Source organism: Mesoplodon densirostris, chromosome 4, assembly GCF_025265405.1.
Source record: "Mesoplodon densirostris isolate mMesDen1 chromosome 4, mMesDen1 primary haplotype, whole genome shotgun sequence".
In the NCBI taxonomy this organism is placed as follows: domain Eukaryota; kingdom Metazoa; phylum Chordata; class Mammalia; order Artiodactyla; family Ziphiidae; genus Mesoplodon; species Mesoplodon densirostris.
In genome coordinates, this window is record NC_082664.1 from 169,612,632 (window position 1) to 169,633,139 (window position 20,508).

Here is a 20,508-nt window from a genome sequence, read left to right on the forward strand (position 1 = left end):
TGAGTTTCACTTTGAAGCAGTTAAAATCTGAACCTCATGCAATTGGTTCGTGTGTGCGTGTATATAGAGAGAATGCTAGGCGAGATACAGTAGGAAGTATGACTTGGGCTAAGAAGTCACAGTAGGACTCTGAGGATGTGACACTTCGCGGTCCCTCTTGATGCTTTGCCCCATATCCCTTCTGCCTCCCTGAGTTCACTTGAAGCTGTGGGAGGCAGCTTCTAATGTACTAGCAACTCCTCAGATCAAGTGCTGTGACTCTTCTTTCTGCCTGAGGGTAAGCAAGGGTAATCCTGGGGAAGGGGGGATTCAACTGCCCACAGGAGCACCTTTTGATCAACAGGAGATAGGAGTTGATGGATAAGTAGCCCAGCCTCCTAACCTCCAATGAGATGATTCTGAGGCATATTTTCCCCACTCTTTCTCAGAAGGTCTCCAAGGGGAGACCTGGCTGTAGTGGTAACACATCCAATAACTGTTCCTAGTTTTTCTTTTTTCCTTGTCTCACTTTTCCCACTTCCTTTAGCAAATGCTTCCTAGGATCACCTTCCAAACAAATTATCTGCTCCAAGTCCTTATGTCAGGTTTGGAGTACCAACCAAACTAAGCCAAGGCTTAAAGAATAGGGGAGCCATGACCAACCAAGGTTGAGAGACCATTACAGTCAGAAGAGACATCATGTTGAAGTACCAGAGCCCAGGGTTAAGGGTGGCAGTTTCAAGGAACTAAAAGTTATTCTAGAAGGCTGGCCTGAGCAGAAAATGTGAAGGGAGAATCTTAAGGTAGGAGAGACCAGTCAGTGGTGGGTCTTAGAACTCGTTTTCACTATTTTGGCATGATTCCAGGGTCAATGGGATTCTAGATTGAATGATTTGAAGTGGGGGAGTGATATGCTAGATAATATAGAGAATGAATTCCAGGGAAAATGGAGCCAAGACACCTGTGAGCAAGTTATTACAATAAGAGTGATCTCTACTGGGCTTCCCTAGTGGCACAGTGGTTGGGGGTCCGCCTGCCGATGCAGGGGACTCGGGTTCGTGCCCCGGTCTGGGAGGATCCCACGTGCCGCGGAGCGGCTGGGCCCGTGAGCCATGGGCGCTGCGCCTGCGCGTCCGGAGCCTGTGCTCCGCAACGGGAGAGGCTGCGGCGGTGAGAGGCCCGCGTACCGCAAAAAAAAAAAAAAAAAAAAAGTGATCTATACTTGGGGAAAGGTGTCAGTAGTACCTGGAGAGAAACGGGTAGATTTCATAACTATTGAGAAGGTAACACCTTTCTAAATTGTCATTGCTATTATTAGTGTGAAGCAGGCCATGGTGATAACTAAGGTATCTGGTCATTTAAACAGGGAAACATTTCAATCATTGATGTTGTGCTTCAGGATAATATATCAGCAATTTTTCCTTGAGAACTTATTTACTTCTCAAAAACAGTCTTTAACTTATATAATTGTTTATCTCAATTTTATTCTAAAATATTTAAACATTTGTTGTGGCTGAGAAATTGTCATATTCCTCTGGTTCATCTTTGATATGTTAGTGATAGATGTTTAAACCAAACTCTTATTCTGGAAGTGAGAATGCCAAAGGGCTGTAAATTTTACCGATTTGCTCATGAGCATGGAAATAAATTAGAATGATGGAGAACTGTGTACTACAGCAAGTGCCTTTATAAAATTATGTCTGACCTTTTCTTTGCGATATATGATTTTGCCACTGAAGCTTTTATGTTAGGGTTATTAGTAACCACTCATTTCAGTTAGTGCAGTGAAAATAGGTTTTGTTGTTCCCATTAGTCAGCATAAAATAAAAATGAAGATAAACCCTTTCTGAAGATGCAGCTTTCATTAAAAAGGAAAGAAAAAAACCTAATTGAAAGTCACTGTAAACTTTGAATGATTAATATCATGCCAAATAAGTCATTAGAAATCTCTGATGATATAAAAAAGCAATCATTTGCACAATTGGAAAGAGCTAAATTTAATCTAGCTATATATAATTCTCTATTTTTTTTAATTTGTATATTGGGAGAGATATAGAAATTGTTGAATTTTAACATAATAACCTTTTACTATAGGTGGTTTGTACATGCTATTCGGCTCGAAATCAGCCAATTAATTTCCCTATGGATCCTTTTATTTCAGCTGATCACCTTTGTTATAGCTCCCTGTTTTTCTTGTTTCTTGCCTAATAATAATATATCTGGTTCATATCATTTCAAACATACAAAAAATCTAGGGTTTCTTTTTCTTTGTTTTCCTTTGTTGTGTCTTGTTTTTATCTATCTATCTATCTATATAAAGATATATATAAAGATATATTATAAATATATATATCCAAAGCTTCAGATCCCTTTTTAGAAAAAAGAGGGGCAAAATTTATGAACTTTCCTCCTAAGTCTCTCCAGTTTTCCTCTCTACAAAGTAAAAGTAGCTTTCTAGTAACCAGCATTTTTTATTCTTTGATTCTGTGCTTTTAAAAGTGGACATAAAACGGTTGACCCTTGAACAACACTGGGGGTTAGGGCTGCCAGTCCCCGCACATTTGAAAATCCACACACTGGTATCTCTGCCTCAAAAATAAGGAAATTGACAAATGACTCACCCAAGGGCTAGATAGAATCAGGACTCAAACCCTAGTTCTTTTGATTTCATATATTGTGATCTCTAATCAAACTTTTCTCAACACTTCGATAATTTAAAGATCTGTAAAATGAAAACAGAGATACTATATTTATTGGGAAAAAAATGCCTCATAAGTGGAACTGGCCAACGCAGTTCAAACCCTTGTTGTTTAAGGGTCATCTATATACTGAATCTGGGGAGTTTATCACATCTTAAAAATAAATATATCTGCAGGTCTAGATCTGTAGGTGCAAAATATCTTGTTCCATAAAATTGCCTTTTGTTCTGGGATGTACAGAAGATAAATTGAATATATAATTTTGTAAAATAAAATATATATATTTTTAAATTCAGTGAAATTTGACAGATAACATGCTCTACTATTTTGGAGAAGATTAATCAAACTAAAAAGAACCCTAAGGTTATCGTGATGGCTGACCTACTTTGTAGTGGACAACTGAAAGGCAGTGGTGATGTTAAAGAGAATAGCTTGATTCAGAGTTGAAACTTCTAGATTCCCTTTGTAACTGAAGAACAGACCAACAGACCACAACAGCACAACTTTATTCTTTTCACATACTTTAAACATTTAATTACCAGGGGAAAAAAATCTTTCTTTCCATCCAAGATTCAGGTTCTAATAGTCAACTACAATAATAGTGGTGCAAAGTAGAAGCATCATTTTTTTTAGGTGGAAGGCTTTTCATTTTACATTTACTATTATGCACATTATTGATTTTCTTTTCTGGTTGTTGTTCCTTGCAGAGAGTGAATCTGTCCTTCGATTTTCCATTTTATGGCCATTTCCTACGTGAAATCACTGTGGCAACTGGGGGTAAGTGGTTTTCTACCCATTCACTCTAAATAATCTACAGTTTCACTACAGTTACTATTTTTAATTTACTCCATATTTCAAAAGGGACATTTATTGGGAAAACCATTGTCTTCTATCACAAAGTCATGGGTATAAATAAAACCTAAGAAAGAATATAGCTATTGGAAAACTTTACTGCAGAAAAAAAATGTAGTTATAATAATTTTCAGCTTAGATTCATCTTTGCTTTCTTTCCAAGTTTTATTTCATTTTTGATAATATGGAAGACTGCATGAAAGCAAACAGAGCTTAGAAAGAAAAGGTGCTTAAGAAAGCTATGGAAGTATTTTCATTTTCTTTTAATTTATATAGTTGATCAATATAAATTTATTTATATATCAATATATACATTCACATTCAAAACCACATTATATTAACTTTAGTAATTTGGTTGGGTTTTTTTTTCCCCCTTTAATGCCACCTAAGTTGACTGACAACTCTTTTGAGTTTAAAAAATAAACACTGAAATTCAGTTTGAATTCTCTTCATTTTATTTTTCTCCACAAACTTTGGAGGTTAGTTTAGAGATTAGCAATAGCCTAGAAAGGCAATTATCATTTTTTATAGTATATCCCAGGAGTGAGAAAATTTTAATCCTTGCTTGCTACTAGCAGAAATAAGCAAAATGCCAGAGAATATCGCTCCTTGTCTAACATGGAGTGATAGAGAAAGTAGAAGAATGAGAGAAAAACATAAAAATGGAAGAGTAAGCAAAGAAGCAAGTTAAAAGAAATCCATAGATATGATGAAAAGTCTGTGGATGGCCCAAGCCTAAAGCACCACAGATCAGAGTCCCTTTCCTTCACTGGGTTTTATTATTGGTCTTCTGCTTGGTATGGGAACCATGTTGGTCACTATTACCATATTTCAGTATAAGACTTAGAAGATATGTAGGATTCAGAAGAAGATTTGTAATCAGAAATACCAGTAATCAAATAAAAGTTCTGAGTACCATCTCTGAACACTGGTAAATAGAGCTACCTCTGCCTTAGGATTGTGTAGCCTAGTGGACTATTAGACAAAATGAAGCAGAATGTGGGAGTTCCTTAGAAAATATAAATGATGACATTTGTATTTTGAAAACATCTTATTTGTAGATATTTGTAAACATCTGTGAGACTCCTTTAAGACTTTATAGAGAAATTACTATTTAAGATATTTCTTGAAGGAAGTTATACTTTCTGTGATTATGTAGGGAAGGAAGAGTAGGTCACAGGGAAGAATATCTTGAATAAATACTATACAGAAGAGGAAATTGGTGGAATATGTCTGAGATAGTAAATAATTGAGTTTGAATGAAGCTGGGTGTAGCTTTACCAAAAATATTAAGATGTGAAAAGTAGTTTGGGACAATTTTATAACTGCCTCAAGAGTCAATTTGAGTCAGTAGTCCTTAATTAGATAAGTAATAAATGTAAGAAGCTGAACCAAGATATTTTATAATGCTTTAAAGTATAAAAAGCTGAAGTTAGTACACATTATAGGAAGAATCTTGCAGTAGTTTGTGTGACAAATATTGAGGGCCTTGATGATTCTGAGGCTTCAAACAAAGGGATAGAAATGATGGTATTAGCAAAGTTTACAACTCTAAGCAGAAGAGCTGGTTTTAGGGAAAAACAATGGCTTCAGTTCAGAAACTATTACATTTTGTGTAAAAAAAGGACTATATATAAGTAAAATTTACACAAGGACCATATCTTTATGAGCTCACCATGTATTTTTGTGCTAGTATAGTGCCAGCCATTTAGCAGACATTTTAATTAATGTGTTGAAAGACTGAATGGAAAGAAGAAAGGTAAATTGAAAGATTGCCCCTCTAAGCCGTGGATTACCTCACATCCACTCACATCTTTAAAGTATGATATGAGCATGGTTATCTTATAATATGAATATTAGGCATGTTTTCTGACACTTAGGTTACCGGTGTTCCACTGAATTTTTAAAAGTGAATTATTAATCACATTTGTTCAAAATCTGTACACACAGTGGTGAAAATATGGACAGCTTTGCATTTTCTGTTTCTCAAATCGTTTTATCTTTAAAAGTCTTGTCAGTGATTCAGCCAATATGAAGTAAGATTTCTGTTAGCTGAGTTGGTAGTAAAAACCCCAAACAGATGGCTATATCATGTTTACTGCTTCAAAGTACCATTTTTCTTTGAAAAGATCCTCAAAGTAAGTGAAAAATCTGGTGTCTTGAATGATCTCTATCTTCTTTGAAGAAGACACTAATGTAAAGAAACCTTTTTTATTTTTTGCTTAAGAAATGCTAGTATGGCACTTGCATATATAAATCTATACCCTGTTTAGAGAGGCACAACTGAGATAATTTAGACATTGACCTGGGTTTCTCCAAAATGGAACCAGAATCTCCTGTAAAGGTTTTCAGCTAAAGAAATAGCTTGTCTACACTTCCATTGTTTATTTATTCAATCAGTATTGGTTGAGCCCCTACTGTGTGAAAGACACAGTACATGATACTTTGGTTTGTACAGAGAAGAATAAACTGTTGTTCCTCCAGGAGCTTAGAATCTAAGAGGAAGGAGTATATGACTAAGCAATAAGACAAGGTTGACTGTGAGTACTGGAGGAGCAGAAAGTTGCTCCAAGAGGAGATCATTCTTATTGGGTGAATCAAGAACAGGTTTGTGAAACAGCTAACATTTGATGTTGGCCTTAAAGGACGGTGGAATTTTAGCAAAGAAGCAGGTTAAAAGAGGTGAAGAGGGAACGGACATTCTAGACAAGGGGATGCTGAGCTAAGTGATAGTGCTGAGTCCATACTGAGCATATTTGGAGGTCTGTCAAGTAAATCTGTTTATCTTGAATGGAGACTCAGAGTAAGAGTCTAGTGAAGGGGAGATGGGAAGAGTGATGTAAAATACTTTGAACTTTAGACACTTGGATGATATCCAGTAAGTATTGAGTTTCTTTGAGTAAAGAACAGATCTGGCCTAATCTGGCAGTGGAGGACAGGGTAAGGTTAGGCAGTTAAAGTCAAAGAAAGAGGCAAGGTTTTCAATACTTCTACATAGATTATAGTGCCTGAAGCCAGTGAAGGGCACATCATTTGAGTTGTCTGATCATTGTGTTTGCAAAGGTTTTCAGCCAAAAGGATTCATTAGGACACAGGTGAGTAAAGCTAAGAACAGCTTGGAAGAGGACTTCTGAATCATAGATTTTCAACAGATCTCTTCTGATTAACTAGGTGTTATAAGCAGATAAACCTACCTGACAAATGTTCATCATCTTACAAATCTTGAAAAAGTTATTAACCATGAAAGGCTTGGAAGAAAAATGGAAACCAGAAGTCAGATTAAATAAAGTTGACTGAAAGGCATTGCAAATAGACCATGGACTGGGATTTTTAAGTAGGAACACATTGGTTTCTATGAAACTGAAATGAACAGAGATATTCTATTGACTGTCAGTTCTCTTTGAATGTGTCTGCAAATTCCTCTTGAACCTGTTTCTACGTTGGATTTAAGATAAAGAAAGTGAAATGTTAAAGCGCATATTTTAAATCACAATTCCCTTCATTCCTACCTCACCGCTTCTGCATTTCCCATGCCTCCTTAAAATCTCTCTCTCTCCACATAGACACTAATTTTGACTAAAATGAACTTAGACAATGTCTTGTGTTATTGCTAGGATCAATACCATTTCAAAACAGAGAGTAGTTTAAAAATACAGATATATGCATAATTTACTGTGACCCATCATTGTGTGTGTATGTATAATATATATACATATATACTTCATTGTGAGTAAAATTAAGTTTCTAGTTAAAATGTAAATAAAAATCAAATATCCGGGGCTTCCCTGGTGGCGCAGTGGTTGAGAGTCCGTCTGCTGATGCAGGGGACACGGGTTCGTGCCCCGGTCCGGGAGGATCCCACGTGCCGCGGAGCTGCTGGGCCCGTGAGCCATGGCCGCTGAGCCTGCGCATCCGGAGCCTGTGCTCCGCAACGGGAGAGGCCACAGCAGTGAGAAGCCTGCATACTGCAAAAAAAAAAAAAAAATCAAATATCCGGTCATTTATTTATAAACTACAAAAATTAATCTTTGCTTATTAAACATTTTAATTTTCAAAAGCTTCAGTCATCCATACAAATAATGTACACAATGAATTGGAAATACCATTTTATTTTTTGGTTCACTGGCAGCAGAATCTGAAAGCATCCTTTCATCTTTCTATTTAAAAAATACGTCAGAATACAAATATTCCAGGCATTAAAAAACTAGTCTTCCGTGCATTTTGTACAGATACTTCCATTAAACGTACCACGAAGTTGTGTTGTTTGCATATCACACTGCCTTTTATTACCTTTCCATGTGAATACTTTAATTGATACTTTTTAAATTTTAGGCTGCTAAAGTGATCTTTTAAAAGCTTCAAAAAGTAGATTTATGTGTGAGGACTTGATTTTTTAATTCTTGCAACCATCACTAGTAATAATGTTTTTCTCATGAGTCCATCAGGGGCACTACATATAACTAAGAGGAGAGGAAAATGGGAGGTGGGAGAGGGTGGTAAATGATGCCTGTTATAATGGGAGAGAGAAAAGTTGACATTATCCAGATAATTCTGGCCCTCAAATTTTAAGTATGTAGACAGATGCTGATTCAAAATTAAAATAGTGTGTGGAATTGCAAGCAAGTTTCACATGAGATTAGGAATCAAAGATGATGTGAATTAAAAGGATAATAATGAACAGGTATTACTTAACCTTGGTTATGTGAAGGATTTGCCCTCCTTTCCTTTCTACGTGAATTTCTAGTTGGAGGTTTAGATTTTTTTGTCAGGATATGAAAAGTTTTATTGAGAAGCCTGCTTCACACACATCTTTTCTTTTTCCAGTTTGATATAATTAACATACAGCACTGTATAAGATGTCAATTTTAGTTCTATTTTATTTTGTTTGCCCCATGAAAACTAATAAAATGTAAAATGTTCACTAAGTAATCAATGTTTAATATCTGAAAAATTAATACATGACACTAAAAAAGGTCAAACAAACAAAAGTAAATATATACAGTCGGCCCTCCATATCCGTGGGTACAATGTCCAGGGATTCAACCAACTGTGGCTTAAAAATATTCGAAAAAAAAATTTTTGGAAACTTCCGAGAAGCAAAACTTGAATTTGCTGTGAGCTGGCAACTATACATAGTATTTACATTGTATTCACAACTATTTACATATCATTTACATTGTATTAAGTATTATACAACCTAGAGTTAATTTAAAGTATGTGGGAGGATATGTGTAGGTTATGTGCAAATACTACACCATGTTATATAAGGGACTTGAGCATCCAGGGATTTTGGTATGGGGATAGTGGGTGTGTCCTGGAGACTGAGGAACAACTGTGTCTCCTTTCTTCCCATGCCTCCTAGTCTACTAGTACTCCTCTCAAGGGAAAAAAAAAAGTTACTCTTTGAGCTATGGTATCTTAAATTCAAATTTAGACTAATTTCCTATATCTTGTCAATAATCATTTGTTCCCCCCCACCTTTAAGTCGCCAATAAAAGAGGTTAAAAAAATACTGCATATTATTTTGATTGGGTTTTGAGGATGTATATTACCAAATCTTCCAGCTTCATTTTTATTTTTGCTTTCAAATAGCAATATTTTAATTGTGGTCCCAAATAATATTTCATGCTTTTTAGAGGTACTTGATTAATAACAGTTATAAAAGGCTTTTTAACAGCAGAAGAGAGTTAGTTATTACTCATGATGATTGATTTATAAATACCAACCCCACCGTCTTTCAAGTATATAACCTCATATAACAGAACTTGATTGCCTCCATTAACCTTCTGAATCTAGTGAAAAGGTAAATGGAATTATTTTGCATTATTATTATCATTATATTATTATATGTATCTGGAGATCTGATACATGAAGGGAAGTACTGAAGGGATACATGCTGGACAAAGGTAAATCCATTCCAATTTGGTTCACTAATTTAAAGTAACAAACTCAAGTCTCAAAGATTCCTGGAGAGAAAGTTAAGTTATGTGATGTCTGCTTTGCTGTGTCTGAGTGATTCTCTGGATATACCTCCTGAAAGTTCATCTCACCTGTCCTCCTTGATAATTTACTCCCCCAAACTGTCTAGTGTCCCACAGTAGATTCAGCAGATTCACCAGCATTACTACATTTCCCTGTGGCTTTATGAATTATGTATTCCACAAGCCCTTTTATTTCTCCTGTGTATCAACATGTCATATTTCATCAGCACTGGGTCCTTGGGATTGGGGGTGAAGTGTAGCTGGAGATTAGAGCAACAGGAGACCCAGAGAGGGGCCACCCAGGAGATAGACTTGAGTCAATATGAAAAATAGCAGAGGCAGAAATGTGGGTAGAAAGGAGGACAATTATAGAAAAACAAAAAAGAGAGGATCATTGGTACACGGTGGATAAGTCATGATTAGTGACAGGACTGGGGGAATGCTGATCCATCAAAATGAGAGTCTGGGTAAAAAGCAGATTCTCCAGGCTCAGCCCCTTCCGTCACCATCACAACCACAGAGGAGTCTACCGATCACTCCTCTGGAAAGCGCCGTTTAGCCTCTTGTGGATCCAGGCTTTGTTTGAAACATTCGCGAATACTTAGCTTTTTCCTCCTTTCCTAGTCACTGCATCAATAATTCAGATAAATAACAGTATTACATAGATGCTCAAATACATCACCCAATTGAAAACAAAAGGAGTCTAGGTGACCCTAGTAAAGTAACAAAGTACAGCAACTGTTCTAACATTGTCCAACCCTGGAAAGGGGAGAAAGATACTAAGTGAGGCAGGATTGACTTTGGACTCTGGACATTTCAGGAATAAGTTCAAAAGAGTTCTATTCCTACAGAAGCCAGCAAATGAAATTCATTTTCTTTGAGAAGCAGGCTGGTATCTAGATTAAGATAAGTAGACTCTTGAATCAGAATGTGGGTCTTCATAAGTAACACCATGTGATCTTCAGTAAATTACTTAATCTCTCCCACCTCAGTTTCCCAATCTGTAAAATAGCATAACGAAAGTTCCTAGTTCATAAGGATTTTTGTCAAGAGTTAACGAAGTAATATGTGTTATTAATACCTATTTCATAGAAAATGCTATAAAAACAGCATATATTATTATTACTCTCCTTTTTTATATGTATTTTTTTTCTCTTTTATTCCTTTTCAAAATACATTTTCTGTAAAGCTGTGCTTGCTTGTTAGTTTGTCTGTTGTTTCCTTTGATGGCATGATCCATAGCTCAGGGGGTGTTTAGGGACTTAATTCTTCATTATCGCCTTTTAAAGTCTGGCTCATCCATTCATGACTGGGAGGTATAAGAGTGTTTAGATGGGGCTTCCCTGGTGGCGCAGTGGTTGAGAGTCCGCCTGCCGATGCAGGGGACGTGGGTTCGTGCCCCGGTCCGGGAAGATCCCACATGCCGCGGAGCGGCTGGGCCCGTGAGCCATGGCCGCTGAGCCTGCGCGTCCGGAGCCTGTGCCCCGCAACGGGAGAGGCCACAACAGTGAGAGGCCCGCGTACCGCAAAAAAAAAAAAAAAAAAAAAAAAGAGTGTTTAGATGACTTGGGATATCCTCTTTCTCAGCATGGGTATATCTGTCATCTCTAAGTACACTGCAGAATCTCCTCTAAAGGCCTCCCAATGCTGTGACTGTATCTGAAAGTCTTACAAAATTTAGCAATTTTGTAACACATGGCAGAAGAATCTTGAAATGTTTCTCTAATTGTGATATTATGGGTCATAACTGGGTAACAGGCATTATTTTAATCATCAGGTCATGCATATCTTTGTGCTGCTTATTCTACCCTTTGTAGAACAAGAAATTTAAGGACAGGTCATCAAAGCATAAAGTTAGTTATGGGTAAAATGATGGGGATGGGGATGGACGTTCCCCTGGTGCATCTAGGTTGCCTTTCATAGACTAAGGATTCGATTAATTGCTAATAATTCAACTTGAAAATGTATTGAAGACCCAATCCTAAAGGAAAACTTAAATATTTGTTTAGTAAAATTTATATGTGATGTTTTGTCTTTGAATTAGGAGACGGATTTCTTTATGTGCACCTGTTATGTCAATGCTAACCTTTATTATCAGGATCTTTCCCTATTTTTCTTTTTTTAATACATCACAGAAAACTAGTAGGTATAATACGGAAGCAACTCAAAATTGTGTTCTGACTTCAACTGATACAGCTCTGGAGCTGAGACATATTATTAAAAAGAATAGGTCTAAATAAATATTTTGTTGGCTATTTCTTTTTAAATTTTTTTTATTTTTATAAATAAATTAATTTATTAATTTATTTATTTTTGGCTGCGTTGGGTCTTCATTACTGTGCGCAGGCTTTCTCTAGCTGTGGCGAGCGGGGGCTACTCTTCACTGCGGTGCGCGGGCTTCTCATTGCGGTGGCTTCTCTTGTTGTGGAGCACGGGCTCTAGGCATGCGGGCTTCAGTAGTTGTGGCTCACAGGCTCAGTAGCTGTGGCTCATGGGCTCTAGAGGGCAGACTCAGTAGTTGTGGCACCCAGGCTTAGTTGCTTCACAGCATGTGGGATCTTCCCAGACCAGGGCTCGAACCCCTGTACCCTGCATTGGCAGGTGGATTCTTAACCTCTGCGCCACCGGGGAAGTCCCTTGTTGGCTGTTTCTAATAGGATTATGGTGGATTTAGATTACCTTGTTGATCTGACTAGCCTGAAGGCTACAGAGAGATTTTCATTTTACCTGCTGGAATTATTGTTCAAATGAGAGGTTTCTGCTGAAGGCAAAGAAAATGGGGGGAAAAAACCTTTTTAATTGTTTTATTATCAATTTCCACAGCTCCTTTAAAAAACAAGCATCTTTTAGTTAATAGCTTGTAGAGAAAATCAATAGTACTTTTAGATTACTCCAGGAAAATAGAAAGAGTAAAAGAATTTGGAACAATTAGATTTTGCAAATAAATAAATAAATAAGTAAAAATAAACCAAAACTGTATAAGTGATAAAAATGAAACGTCTTTTAATTTTTTAAAAACTGTGGTAAACACACATAGCAAAAGATTTACCATACTATTTATGAAGTTTAGTCATTGAGCTCAGCTCTGAATAATTTTTTTTCTCCTGTTATTCTTTTTAAGTGGTAATCTCTTTAGATAACTTATCAGTTTACTCCAAAATGCCTTCAAAAGACAACTTTTTCCCAGAACTTTATACCAGTACATTCTTGTAAGCAGAGTTTACTGTTCTTAGTAGGTGGCAGAGAGAAAAAAACTATTCCATTAGAGAAATATTTGTGAAGGTCACAGCCCAAAGACACAGGCCCACTAAAGGCTAAGAAACTTCTAAAATTGAAACACAAAGAGAAAAAAGAATGGAAACAAAAATAGAACACCCAAGAACTATGGGATAATAATAAAAGATGTAACATACACATAATTGGAATATCAACAGAGAGAAAAGAAGAACAGAGTGGAAGAAATATTTGAAATAATAATGGCCAAGAACTTTCCAAAATTAATGACGGACACCAAACCAGAAAGCTCAGAGAAAACCAACCAGGCAAAAAGCACAACTGGACATACCAGTTTCAAACTGCAAAAAAAAAAAACAAAGGCAAAGAGAAATTCTTGAAAGAAGTCAGAGAAAACCACACCTTACTACAAAATACCCAACCAGTGCTCCTTGAAACTGTCAAGGTCATCAAACAAGAAAAGTCTGAGAAACTGTGACAGCCAAGAGGAGCCTCGGGAGACATGATAACTATATATGATGTGAAGTCCTGGATGGGATCCTGGAGTATAAAAAGGACATTATGGGGCCTCCCTGGTGGCACAGTGGTTGGGAGTCCGCCTGCCGATGCAGGGGATACGGGTTCGTGCCCCGGTCTGGGAGGATCCCATATGCCGCGGAGCGGCTGGGCCCGTGAGCCATGGCCGCTGGGCCTGCGCGTCCGGAGCCTGTGCTCCGCAACGGGAGAGGCCACAACAGTGAGAGGCCCACATACCGCAAAAAGAAAAAAAAAAAAAAAAAAAAAAAAAGGACATTATGTAAAAGTTAGGGAAATCTGAATAAGGTTACTTAATAATGCAGGTAATAATTATGTATCAATATCATTTCATTAATTTTGACCAAGATATGGTCATACTAATGACATACTAATGTAAAGTGTTAATAGTATGAGAAACCAAGTGTGGGATATATGGAAAGACTCTGCACTATCTTTGCAACTTTTCTCTGAATCTAAACCTATTTATAGTAAAAAATTTATTAAAAAAAAAAGGAAACATAACTGGCTGCTAAATATATGGCACAATGTATAATCATACTTCTAATAAGAGAAATGCAAATTAAAACAACAATGAGATATTATTTCTACTTGTGATTTATAAAGGTTTTTAAAAAGCGAGTTTTATAAAGCAAAAATCTTTCTAGAGTATGGAGAAAAATGTAGTCTCTTAGTTATAATCTATTAAAATATAAAACATATAACCATCATTTCTACTTCTAAAAATGTACCCAGTAGGTACACTCACATGGGTGTGAACTAATGTATAAGACTATCCATTGCTAAAGATTGAAAACAACCTGAATATCTGTCAGTAAGGATGTTCAAGTTGTGGACAGATAAAATAAATTATCATGCACTCACAGAGTGGAATCCCATGTACCCTTAAGCAGAATGAATAGCTCCAAGCATCTAGTGAAAAAAGCAAGGTGCAGAACAGTTTTACATACATATATGTGTGCATGTTTATATTTATATTTAATAAATATAAACATGCACACATATATGTATGTGACAGATATATTTAAACATGCATAAACTAACTCTGAAATAATTTGAAAGAAACATACATATGCTTTCAAGTGCATAGAGAAATCACTGGAAAGATATACAACAAACTATTTGTTACCCTTAAAGAGGAGAATTGATGGCTTGTTGGAGATCAGGAATAAGGAGACATAAATTTGACAGTCATCTCTGCATTTCAAATTATTACTTTGTTCATGTATTATCCTTTCAAACACTATTAGTATTTAGCATTCTTATTGGTAAGAATTGATAGGGAATAAATTCCTGAAGTGCATATGTTTGTTTTCATTTTGTATAATTTTATAATAGATACTTATTTCAAAAAGTGAAAATTTAAGAGTGTAAAATATAAATCTTATTTCATAATTATTTTTTATTTCCAAATTTCTTATGATTTAGAGTTTCAGGTAGTAAAATTTGTTTGTGAAGTTGCCATTTTTATTGAGTGTTCATTTAAATTGTTTATTGAAGGGTTTATCAATATATCTAAAGTTCCTGAGGATAAACCTGAATTAACATCAAACTGCTGAATGTGACATTGTAGGAAGGTCAGAAAAAAGATTTGGGTGATTCTTGGTTTAACTGCATCGACCATATTAAGAAGGGTAGATATCCCCATCTAATTAATCAACACATATTTTTATGTTATTAGCAACTATTTATTTAACAATATAGTAGTTAGAAACCAAGAACAAATTCCTGAGTATTTTCTAAGGAGAAATAGGAAAATGTAAGTGTTTGTATCTGTGAACTGAATAGCTGTGTCCCTCCCCAAGTTCATATGTTGAAGCCCAAACCCCCTGTGTGAGTGTATGTGGACATGAGGCCTCTAAGGAAGTAATTAAGGTTAAATGAGGTCATAAGGGAGGGGCCCTGATTCAATAGGATTGGTGTCCTTTTTTTAAGAAGAGACTCCAGTGAGCTCACTCTCACCCTGTTTGAACTCAGAGGAAAGGCCATGTGAGGACTTAGCAAGAAGGTGGCCACATCTGTAAGCCAGGAAAAGAGTCCTCAACACAAACCAAACCTTGCCAGAACCTTGATCTTGGACTTTCCAGCCTCAAGAACTGTGAGAAAATAAATTTCTGTTGTTTAAACCACCCACCTATGATGTTCAGTTACGGGAGCCTGAGTCTGCTACTACAGACGTCCAAGGGACTTAATGACTTTGGGCTTTAAAGTAGGCAGGAGTCAAACTCCAGAAGTATAGATTTTCTGGACCAAAGTGATACTTAAGGTCTTGGCAATGTCCTGATTCTGGGTAACCTGTCCCTAGGCCAAGCTATAAGGAGCAGAGCCAGCCTCTGAGAAGCAGAAGCCTGGCTGGATTTCAGGGCTGGCCACAGCACGGTGGTAGAATGAGAAGGGCAGTAATACTTTCCTGAAGCCAAAGCAGAGAATCATTCAGAATAACGAAGACACCCTGTGGAAGGTGGGTGGATCACTCCTCAGTGAAGGCATAAGGTCCAGGGACGAGTGCAGGCCAGAAGGGAAGAATTCCAGACCACAGGATTCCTCCAGAAGGACAGGTATATTGGACAACAGACAGCTGTGGGCTGCCCTCAGTGGATATACTGTTGGACAGAAGGAAAGAATGGCCTGATGGGGCAGCCCACAGATACCTCAGTCGACTATGTGGTCGAGAATGTATAGAATGAAGGATTTCAGGACCAGCCACCAGAGGTGCTTATGAAGGTGGTGGTGGAGGTGAGGCATGGTTAGCTCTCTGTCTGTACAAATATCTGTATTGAGAGATCTGTGTCTTTTTAATATGTCCAGGTGGCTTCTGTATTTCAGTGTATTCCTTGTGTAATAAATAACCTGTCTGTTCTATATACATATAGAATATATAAATTACTTGCCTCTTCTTTTTTTTTTTGGCTGTGCCACACGGCATACAGGATCTCAGTTCCCTGACCAGGGATTGAACCCGTGCCCCCTGCATTGGAAGCGTGGGGTCTTAACCACTGGACCGCCAGGGAAGTCCCTACTTGCCTTTCAATACACGTATAGATGGTACACCGCTCAGGTCAAGGACACAAGCATGCATTTCTTTTTCCTCTAGCGGTGATGGGTTGTTAGTGCAGTGGTTGATCCTACGGCATTTCTCCTGTGGTTTGGCACCATTAGTACTAGGCTCTCACCTACTGGAGGTGGAGGTGGGGGAGGTAGGGGTGGAGCCGCTATTCAATTCAGTATAAAAAATCTTATTTTCATAGTCTAAACTGCAACTGTGCTTTTCAGCACTTCATGCTTAGTAGGTGGCTGCCTTGGAACTGATAAAATGTTAGAATGAATAACAGGTTCTGCCTCAGCATTACCTGGAGTGCTTTTTAAAAATGTGGATATCTGGGTCCTGCACCAGACCTGTGTACAGCAGCTGCTCTAGAATTTCTGCATTCGAGGAGCAAGTGGTCAGGGACCTGGTTAGAAGATGAGGGCAAGGGAGAGATGAACCTCAAAAAATGGTCTTTAAGCTGAGTTTGCATAGTGTGCAGACTTTTTTTTTGCATAGATTCTGCTTCATTTTAACAGAAAATTTTTCTAACATTTCATATTCAAAGTGCATGTAAGATTTGTATTTTTAATTAATTATTACTATTTTATTTGGGGAGATATCAGAAAGCTGATGTGGATAGTGGGGAGTAAAGACTCCATTCCAAAACAACTCTAGACACCGCCACCCTCTTAATTGGACTTCCTGGCATCAGGACCCAGGAATCTGATTTCCAACAATTCCCCAGGTGATCCTCATGTTTATTATGCTTGCTAATGGGACAAAACACATTTAAAGAAACACAGCACTTCTTTTTTTTTTTTTTTTTTTTTTTGCGGTACACGGGCCTCTCACTGTTGTGGCCTCTCCCATTGTGGAGCACAGGCTCTGGACGTGCAGGCTCAGCAGCCATGGCTCACGGGCCTAGCCGCTCCGCAGCATGTGGGATCTTCCCGGACCGGGGCACGAACCCGTGTCCCCTGCATCGGCAGGCGGACTCCCAACCACTGTGCCACCAGGGAAGCCCAACACAGCACTTTTATATAACATCTGATCAGTGGAGACTGTAGTAAAAACGAACTTATAAAAATCTTTCTGCTTACACCATCAAGAAAGCAATTCGAGTTTTCAGGCATAAATTCAACTACAGCTGCCTATAAACCATAAAAGGAAAAAAAGTCACTACTCATCCCTAGATAGCGGATCTAATTACTTTCTTGTAAGAGTTTGCTTGACAGGTCAAGATTTAGACTACACAGCACAGGATTGTTCCTACAAGGCTCAGTATCACCTCTGCTTTGTGTCTGTCTTCCAGAGTTTTTCACTAGGGATGTGTACTTGTTATTTTCACTTTTTTGTTGTCTGGCAGTATTTAAAGACAGTTTGTGACTGATGTCTTTCATTAACTTTTCCCTAAAACTGTGTTCTAAGCAACAATATGGTTTATCCCCTCCCGCCCTGTTCTTTGTTATGCTGTTTTCTTTAGGTTATAAGGGCATTCTGTATATTCATATCAGCATTTCCACAACACAAAACGTAGTTGACAGTTTCTCTTAGCTTGGTTCAAATGCAAAATGTCGGGTGGCCTCTGCAAGTTAACATTATAGTCCTGTGCCATGTGGGTGAGAAATCAAAAGGGGGATAGAAGAGAAGGATTTTATTTTTTCCCTTCAGTGATTCAATAAGACAGTATCTGTCACAACCACCTCGGTCAAATAACCCATTCTCTAATCTCCAAAATATACAGGCAGCTTATGCAGCTCAATATAAAAAAAACAAACCCAATCCAAAAATGGATAGACCTAAATAGACATTTCTTCAAAGAAGATATACAGACTGCCAACAAACACATAAAAGGATGCTCAATATCACTAATCATTAGAGAAATGCAAATCAGTACCACAATGAGGTATCACCTCACTCCAGTCAGAATGGCCATCATCAAAAAATCTACAAACAATAAATGCTGGAGAGGGTGTGGAGAAAAGGGAACCCTCTTGCACTGTTGGTGGGAATGTAAATTGATACAGCCACTATGGAGAACAGTATAGAGGTTCCTTAAAAAACTAAAAATAGAACTCCCATTCGACCCAGCAATCCCACTACTGGGCATATACCCTGAGAGAACCGTAATTCAAAAAGGGACATGTACCACAATGTTCATTGCAGCTCTATTTACAATAGCCAGGACATGCAAACAACCTAAGTGTCCATCGACAGATGAATGGATAAAGAAGATGTGGCACATTTATACAATGGAATATTACTCAGCCATAAAAAGAAATGAAACTGAGTTATTTGTAGTGAGGTGGATAGGCCTAGCGTCTGTCATATGGAGTGAAGTAAGTCAGAAAGAGAAAAACAAATACCATATGCTAACACATATATATGGAATTTTTAAAAAAATGGTTCTGATGAACCTAGGGGCAGGACGGGAATAAAGACGCAGACATAGAGAATGGACTTGAGGACACGGGGAGGGGGAAGGGTAAGCTGGGACGAAGTGAGAGAGTGGCATGGACATATATACACTACCAAATGTAAAATAGATAGCTAGTGGGAAGCAGCTGCATAGCGCAGGGAGATGAGCTCAGTGCTTTGTGTGACCACCTAGAGGGGTGGGATAGGGAGGGTGGGAGGGAGGCTTAAGAGGGAGGAGATATGGGGATATATGTATACATATAGCTGATTCACTTTGTTATGCAGCAGAAACTAACACAACACTGTAAAGCAATTATACTCCAATAAAGATGTAAAAAAAACAAAAAAAACAAGTAACCCATTCTCAAAGTGAACAACATTTGTAGTAGCTTCTTGAAAAATCAAGCCTGCGGGTATAACAGATCACTTAACTTCAGAGAAGTGACATAAACACCAGTCTGAACAAATGCTGTGCCACTTCTGCTCAGCTTACATTAAAAGCAATGCCTTTTCTAAGATTAAAGTCTTTTATACAAAAGCCTTTTGTATCATAAATGGAAGGGAAAAGGATGTATAAAAAATTACTTTAAAATTCTCAAGGATAAAGAATAAATTCATAATTAAAAAGGAGTTTTCATGAGTTCCCAGTTTTGAAAAGGCAGAATTCAGAACAAAAATGTCCCCAAAATGCCATTTTGCAGTCTTGATTTTGCGACATATCAGTCTATTCTGGGTTGTTTGTTCGAATGCACATGGCCCCAGCCTTTCCTGTGAGAGTCAAACTTGCCACCTCTAGGCTCACGCAGGCCAGCATGGACCCCAGTGTTGTATCCGGAACCGCATATCAGGTTTGTCAGTTCCACTCCCAATGCCTAGGTTTTGGCTTGAAGAGGTTTGTGTGCTGTTCAGCTTGAAGATACTGAGAATCTACCTGTTACTCAGAGAAATATTTAAGACAGTTTATTAACATTGAACACTTAGGGTGAAATTGTTTGGCTTACTGAATAATTTTTTTTTAATTTGCCAAGTTGTCCATTTTCATATAGTTAAGCACAATCCATCACCTTCATTCCATTTGCCTTACACAGAGAGTAGCTTCAAGCCAATAAATATCAATGTTGTCCAGTGAGATATTTGTTTGTTCAGCTATATATGTCAAATCATGAGCAATCTTAAAACCACTGGGGCCTTCTAACCTTAAGTGATTTTTCTTCCTCCAATAGATGCAGTTTGAGTATTTAGACCTCGACATTTTGGCAGTCGGATACACTATCCCTGATGAAAAGCCACTTGGTAGCAATGAAAAAGTAATTTCTTACCCTAATGAACTTGATAGTTTAAAACTAGGGGCAATATATTAGAGGTTGTTTTAAAAGGAAAAAATAAACAAGGCTACATCTGGAAGCAGCATTTCTGTTGGTGGACTATAGTTTCCACATCCTGTATTCGTTTCACTAGAATCTTTTTATTAATGATTTCTCTACTACTTCTGACATATCCTTAAACCTTCCCAGTGTTTTAATCAAGAATATGTTGGTTCTGGCATTTGGTCACAACAACCTTCCTGTGCTTTAACGCAAATGCTAATGAAATGCATGTCAGCCTGTACAGAATGAAAGGAATGGAGTCCCCATAGTACAGACTCATTATTCCTTTCTCTTTTTTCATAAAATCAGAATTGTCTAAACAGCAATGGGTCAAAGAGTGAAAATTTGACTACTTTATAGCGCTAGGGACCTAGGCGGCCTGGAGGTGTTTCAAATCTACTTTAACTATGTTTCTG

General features: G+C 37.6%; 1 protein-coding gene across 1 annotated transcript in view; it reads left to right on the forward strand.

Moving 5' to 3' along the window:
* Positions 1-20,508, forward strand: part of PLXDC2 (plexin domain containing 2) — a 401,022-nt gene that overhangs the window by 208,720 nt on the left and 171,794 nt on the right. The window contains exon 5 of the mRNA XM_060095440.1: positions 3,386-3,455. Coding sequence (XP_059951423.1) covers positions 3,386-3,455 — 70 coding nt within the window. The remainder of the gene's footprint in view (positions 1-3,385; positions 3,456-20,508) is intronic.